Source organism: Pundamilia nyererei, unplaced genomic scaffold (assembly GCF_000239375.1).
Source record: "Pundamilia nyererei isolate P.nyererei 1_Seehausen unplaced genomic scaffold, PunNye1.0 scaffold00124, whole genome shotgun sequence".
Taxonomy (NCBI): domain Eukaryota; kingdom Metazoa; phylum Chordata; class Actinopteri; order Cichliformes; family Cichlidae; genus Pundamilia; species Pundamilia nyererei.
The window spans coordinates 259,024-266,635 of record NW_005187525.1 but is presented as its reverse complement, the minus strand read 5'-3'; the positions used below and the strand labels follow the sequence as shown (position 1 = coordinate 266,635).

The following is a 7,612-nucleotide window of genomic DNA, read 5'->3' as shown; positions in this document are numbered from 1 at the left end:
AATTTCTTTGCTGTTTTTCTTGCTGCTCAGTCTTTTAAGCATAAGAATGTTTCAGTGCTGGACTGTCTCACACTATCGATTACCAAAACTTGCTTATTGGCTCTTCACGCTTCGAGGGAGCCCAGGCTGCTGAGCTAGGAGTCTGCAATTGGAAAGGTGTCTTTTTCCAAGGTCATGTCCACAGACACCTCTGCAAGGGGATGGAGCTGCATTTCCTGTGTTATGTTGATTCATTCAGGATGTGTATTTATTTGACCATTTATTTGTCTGCTAAGCGAATCCAGCCAGAGGTAAAGCTCTGTTTGAACACAGGGTCTCCCACTGGGTTGTGGAGTCTCCCTAGCTTACAGAACCACCAGTGGAATGGGTGATATTTGTGCTCCGGTCGTCATCACTGTGCTTTTGTTTAGTTCTATTACTTGACCGTGATAGTGCAAGTCAAATACTGGTCGTCTGACTCCAGTTCTGTGGCTGCTATGTGGGGTGTGTATATGTGTCACCTTTCAATCAACTAAAGTGATTGAAAGGGAGCAAAATGTTATGAGTGTATCTTTTTTTCCCTGAAAGAAAGGAACAAAATAAAGCCCCAGGTTTGTCCATCGACAGCTGGACTCGGATGACGGGGTGTATATGTGCAGTTATCTTCAACCAGGATACACACAGGTGTGTTTTACCTCTTCTTCAGGGCATTAAAGTTATAGTTTGTCACATTTCATCTCTTTGTGTCTTGTGAAATACCACTTTAACATTTTTAAAAACAAAAGCTAGTCTGTGCCATTTGAAAGTGCTAAAATAATAAAATAAAGCCACACAAACATTCTGCTCCCTCGTTTGTTTTTGCATTGTTTGTGTGGGTGGGTGGTCAGATGCTACTGAGCATTTTTTCTGTACAGCTGCATTATAATGCAAATGTGGTCACAAAAATGATTAAAGAAGTAAGATTTATGAAAATAACAAAAAGTCTATAGAATATTACTTGTGAAAAACGACAGAACAAAATCCAGTTTTTTATTTTTTGTGATTTTCACATTTTTGATGTTGAATTTCATTTAGTGTCCGAGCTTTTAAAACATGCATAAGAAGCTGGATTGTGTTGGCTGCCTAAGGGTAAAACGTCTTTTAAAACATGTTTTGAAGTTTTTCATTTAAAATGCAAGACTGCAAAAGAGGAGAATGTGTATGTTTCCTTGGTCCTATATTCATATTAAACAAATAAAGAGGCAGGGAACGCTGTTTGATTGCTGCTCACACTGACATTATGGACACTGAAATTAAACCTCTATTTCAAAAAAGCACTCGGTGTTTTAACAATGATCAAAGGTTTAAACGTAGCCAGTGTGTTGCTGTGTATTAAGGTCCATTAAATAAGAAGTGGGTTTTTTCTTCTTCAAGCAGGACACCATGTGTGATATGAAAAATATGAGGTAAGTAAAACCTTTTTTATTCCTAAAGTTATATTTAGGACAATGTCTCCTGTAGTTATTACCTTATGCCACATACTATCCACTAACAGAGTAGCTAACAGTAGGTTAGCAGCTAATGTTAGCTTAGCTAATAGTACTCAGAGTAGCCACAAAATTTAAGTAAGGTTGTCGTGACATAAGCTGAACATTATTATTGTAAATATGGATAGAGAACTAGATGCAGCAAGTTACACACACACACACACACACACACACACACACACACACACACACACACACACACACACACACACACAAATTCCCACAGTAATATAAACTGTCAGATGATGAAGTAAAATACAAATTATATCAAAGCAGCCATAAATATAATAATAAGAAGGAGAACCAAAGTTCAAGTAATGCAGATACCTGTGAGTTGTAAAGTACTGAAGTACAGTACAGAGTAAATGTTGATCACCTTTTTGAATGAAAATGAGATGGAGACTCACCTAAACTAAGTGCTAGTTGATAAAAGCTGAGGTCAGTCTGCTTTAATATTTTTAATTATGCACCACACTGAGTTTTGTAGTGTGGAAGCGATATCTGCAGCAAACATGGGGTGCACTAGACCATATTGATTTAAAAGCTTTTGTGAAATAAGGTGAAATAATATAATAATGTATAATAAATATTGCATTAATTAAAATGTTCAAAGGTTGATTCTGTTCATCTGGACGTCGCGTTATCTGGGAGAAACGTTTCGTCACTCATCCAAGTGACTTCTTCAGTCTCACTTTGGAGATTTATTTTGCTGGATGATTGAGAATGCATCAAGACATTAATTAAAATGCATTAACATGTAAAAATCTTAAAACAAAAACTTTTTTACAAGCCAATAAAACTCTAGTCCACTGACCTTAGGGTTGTTAGGTTACTACTTAATTATTACTAATATTAATAAAGGTTTACACCATTGTAATGTCTTGTTTTCAGCGTCACAAACATTTTGCATCAAAGTACAGGTCAAACTTCAGAATGATGATATGCTTGGGTGTTTTCATTACAGCCACTCATTCTCCTTTAAAGGCTTAAAGGCAACATCTCCTTCATTCACTTGCAGATTTAAAACTATTCAGATTCAGAAGACTTTATTTTTCCCCAAGGGGCAATTAAGAGACTGCCCTTGCCGACCGTACAGACAATACCATCTATGTTGGAGACAAAACACTGTCAGTGCTCCTGTTACGATCAGCAAGCCTGAACACAGAGTACAGGTACATTTCAATGCCTTAGAAATTTCTATTGCATAGACATTTTATTTTATTTGACTTTGACCTTTGACTGTACTTATTATTTATGTATTTTTGCATTTAAAAAAATGTTTTCGTTCAAAAATGTCATTTTAATATGGCACATAAATAAAGTCAAAGGGTTTAGTTTTTTGACAGATGACCACTTCCTTCTGTTTTTTCACTTTTTAATATTTTATTGTTGCCCATTAATAAAACAAAAGTATTTCTTATCCCATTACATGATGGAATAATTACTCGATTACTAAAATAATCAATAGCTGCAGCCCTACTGAAAAGAGCTTTCAAAGACTTAAAGGTGTGACCCAATACTTTTGTCTGCATAGTGTTTGTAGAATTGAGGAAAACAACTGTGGGAACAGGTTTCTCTCGGGGAATTACCTGCACTACAAGGGTATACTGTTATTTGTTAACACTTTCACATACGCTGTTCTTTTAAGATCCTACATATGCTGCTTTTTACATTTACCGGTCAATAACATATTTAGCTGCAAAAGGTTATCCAGCAAGAGAACAGGGATAGAGCTGGACTGGCACTTCAGGCAGTATAAAGCCTCAATGCTGGACATCTGATTTATCAAGCCTCACCCAGTTATCTATGGGCTGCTCAAAGATGCAGTGGCCAGCAGAATGGCTAATGTAGGACAGGGCATAACTAAGGCTGTCCTCATGTTTAATGATGATGAATATTTCAAAGCACACTCCTCCACTGCCTCTATTTAAAACTCGACTTAGCAACAGACCTTGAACCAACTGGGTTCACAGGAGGATGAACACCTATTCAACCTACTGAGAAACTAAGCCAGACTAAGATATTGATGTAAAGGAGGAGGCAACAAAAAGATTATTGAGATAAAATGGTTGAATACTTTGCACTAAAAGGGACTAAGAATGAGTTCACTTGGTAGATTTTCCACTGAAACGCCAACAGTCAAGGGCTTTGCTTTTGAATGCAGAGCTTGCATTCTGACCTAAAGCTAATGAGGGATGTCAGTGTTTTACAAAAACGGCTGCGTTAATAATGTCAGGAGGCTGACTGCAGTGATTATATTGGACGCCAGCTCTGTTCTGGTGCTGTGCCTACGTAACCATTGAAACACTATGAAAACACTAAGAATACAGGTTTGGACAGCTTTCTTAATACATTTAATTCATTTTAAAAGCATATTTTATATTTACTTATGCTATCTTTGTCTAGAATAAAAATTGGTTTGATGATCTGAAACATGGAAGTGTGATGAATCTCCAAAGAATTTGAAATTAGCAAGGAGGTAAATACTTTTTGACAGCAGTATGAACAGATGGATGAAGTTGCTAACCTCAAGAAATCCTCCCAGTGGCTAGAAAAGACTTATTTAAAAGACACTACAGATCCAGTGATCACGGTAGCACAAGAACAGCACCACATCCATAGGGGCAGAAGCCTACCACAGCTGACCTCTATCTTGGAGAACAACCACTACACACTGTCCATGTCAGTTTTGATAAGCTAGCAAAGTTTCATTTGTTTTCACCTTCCAGACTGTACTTAGTTTGTAATTGAAGTATAAACAGGGCACCAACTCTGAGAAAAAAAGACTATGGAACCCAATGACAGGTTCATCCATCCATCTTCTTCTGCTTTTCTGAGGACGGGTCGCGGGAGCAGCAGCCTAAGCAGCTTGTCCGGGGGAACACCATGCTTTCCCAGGCCAGCCAAGAGATATAATCTCTCCAGCGTTTCCTAGGTCTGCCCCGGGGCCTCCTCCCAGTGGAAGGTGCCCGGAACACCTCACCTAGGAGGCATCCTTGTCAGATGCCCGAACCACCTCAACTGGTTCCTTTTGATGTGGAGGAGCAGCGGCTCTACTCTGAGCCCTCCCGGATGGCTGAACTGAACTGAAGGGAGAGGCCAGCCACCCTTCGGAGGAAGCCCATTTCTGCTGAACCCATCCCTGACCCGGAGTGGGCTCTCCACCCTTTTCTGGCCCAATGAAAGGTGCTATATGCACTGATGTGGACACTAAGTCAACATCAGTGCAATATCATCAGCAGAAGACAGCTACGATCAAAGCTGGAGATTCAAAGGCAACAGCACAGTGAAAACAATAGTGAGAATAATGGACAAACATTCTCTATACACACACACACACACAACTATATATATATATATACACATATATAAATATATATATCGTATCAGGGGGCGTTGGGGCTTAAGAGGTTAATAGCATTGTTTCTTCCTCCCCTCAGCAAGTATTGCTAGTCTATCTATCTCAACTTCCTGTTAAGCACACTGCTTTTTGCTGTTTTCCCTCAGAAGCTCAAATTCTAGCGCTTTTCAGTCTGTGTCCAATCTATATCATTTCAGTCTATACCAAGCATAGAACAGCAGTTCCTTCATTACACATAAATGACTATTGTATGGAAAATATTGCATGTTAGTCTATTGCACACTGAAATGTGGATTGCATATAGAAATATATATCATACTGGATACATTTGATTTTGTGTGTATTTTACTGATTTTGTTTTTCGCCATCAGTCTGACTGTGGTGGGAAAGAAGCTGTTGTGGAAGCGTGTTGTGTGTGTGACAGACTGTCCACTCTGCTGCATCTCTGGCTGTATCCTGATTGTTTTGGTGCAAAGAGGGTGTGACCTGAAGCAACACATCATCAGAGACCTGACAATCTCTGATGATGTGTTGTTCTCTTTTCTTACAGCGCTCTGTGTCCACTGATGGAAGATCCGTTCATATAATCCTCTCTGCAGGCTTTATGACTCTCTGGAGAGTTTGTGGCTGTAGTGAGACTCAAAGTAGCCACCAACCAAGAACCCCCAGCTACCTGACAGAGTTTCATTAGTGGAAATGCTTGTAGATGTGAACACTGCTCTACGCACCATCCCCACTGGCAGTATCACTGAAATCTTAAGTACCTGGGTATTCCACAGGCCAGTGGGAATGATTCAAAAATACATGAAGTTCCACATTTCATGATGAAAAACAGAGCATCTGTAAATACATCAGAAAGACGGCCCTCAGAGATTGCCTCAGACAGCTGAAGACAAATGGTGAAGCTGAACAGGAAGAGGAATTCATGGACATGGACAACCAAGTCCCTGCATGGGATTACAATCAACAGATAGATGAAGTTGCTAAGATCAAGAAATCTGTCATGGTTTGTGTCTCTGTGTCTGAGGAGCGTGTGGGATGCCCCGGTGGCCACCCTCAGGCTGGGCCATCACCTTCACACCTGCATCCCACTCCAGGCGATTACCAGGAGGACTATTTAACTCTGCACAGACGGCTGCTCCACGCCAGTCCGTTAGTCACCCCTCAGTGGTAACTTGGCTCCCCGCAGAGTGTGTATCCAAGTGTTGCTTGAACTGTGTTAATTCTATCTCCATGTGCTCAGGTTACTGTCTGGTGTTTCGTACCTGCCACCTGCCTGCTTGGATCTCTGAGTGCACCACCTCAGAGTCCCACGGTCCGGCTCTGGCCAGATTGCTATAGCCCTGTCTTGTTGTGGCTCTCCCTTCCCCTGTACACAGACCTTTTCCCCTTTGTGTTGCAGCCTCCCAATGACGGCTTCCCTGTGTGCTTTGTCCTCCTGGTTTTCTTCAGTTCGGCGATTTGGCCTCCCTTGGTTGTTCCGGGTCACCTTTTTTTAAATAAATAAAACCTGTACTTGCTCACTCTGAAGCGTATTGAGTTTTCTTTTGGGTCCCGCTTGTGTGCGCGACCTGCGGTTAATGACACTTATTTGTAATTATGAAGTGTTTCTACTTCTGTACTTCTGAATTACTTTTCAATGGAATCAGACAAACTGACCTTCATTGCAGAGGGAGCCAAAAAATCCAGCGAGACATTTGCAGTGGCCGGTGATGTGGTGGCATGCCCCATCGCTGTGGACACACTGAGGACACATCAGACTGCAACGATGGCCATAGAAGCCAGGAGAACATGCTGTGGAGGAAAAATCCACATTATGGCTCATCATGTGCACTCTGTGATGCTGTGTGTACTGGGAATAGCGTTCTAGCCATTCCCTCGTCCCATGGGTCAGCCTGTTAGCTGTATTAGTTTTGATTTGTTTTTCCTTCCCACACAGGAAGGACTCATAAGTCTTCCTCTGGCCTTTAATTTGCTTTAATTGACGTAACTCTAATTGCTCTAACTGGCAAGGCAACCCTCTTCCCTCATGCTACAGGATTTTCCTCATTATGATAATTGTGTAAATTGTGAATCAAGAGAGCTTAAATGTATTACTCTGATGCCAAAAGAAGCAGAAGAAACGGTCATACAAACACACTCCATGTACTCATTCTATGAGCATCATCAGACTTGGGCTCGATTTCAAGCAGATGCAACATGAATGAGTTGCAGTTATTTTCTTAAACAAAATAAATGAACTTTAAGCTTCAGTTTCACTGGGCCATTACCATGGGAATTTAGACTCTTAATTTCAGAACACCAGCATCACCCATTAAATAAACCACCGTGTACAGGTTAATATGCAGGGTGACACACAGATCCCTAATGCTAAAGTCAGTAAAAATGGCGATATCCTTGTGGTTATTTTCACCCTGACTGAAAACAAGCCTCAAAATTGATTTCTGTACAACTCTGATGTTTTCTCCTCCTCTGAATCTTTACAGAAGAGGTGGAAGTGCCAACATAACCCACAGCATCCCTCTGGCCAGCCACGAGGACTGTTTCTGTTTCCGTAAAACAAATGCTGCGATCATTAAATTTGCTAATTAGTTCTGAAACAAATTTTACACAGACTTTATTTCAAAGACCTGCGAAGAAGTTACAAACTGGAATAACAAAGATTATCCAGTAGAAACAGTGCACCAGGTGGCAGCTATCACTTTATTCTAGTGCCGTTAATCTCGTTAAAATGACGTTAACGGCA

At 40.6% G+C, this 7,612-nt stretch overlaps 1 protein-coding gene across 1 annotated transcript in view; it reads right to left on the bottom strand.

Moving 5' to 3' along the window:
• The window catches only part of LOC102211329 (multiple epidermal growth factor-like domains protein 10), an 83,690-nt gene that overhangs the window by 27,777 nt on the left and 48,301 nt on the right, over positions 1 to 7,612 (bottom strand). Inside the window, exon 11 of the mRNA XM_013913297.1 lies at positions 6,526 to 6,660. Coding sequence (XP_013768751.1) covers positions 6,526 to 6,660 — 135 coding nt within the window. The remainder of the gene's footprint in view (positions 1 to 6,525; positions 6,661 to 7,612) is intronic.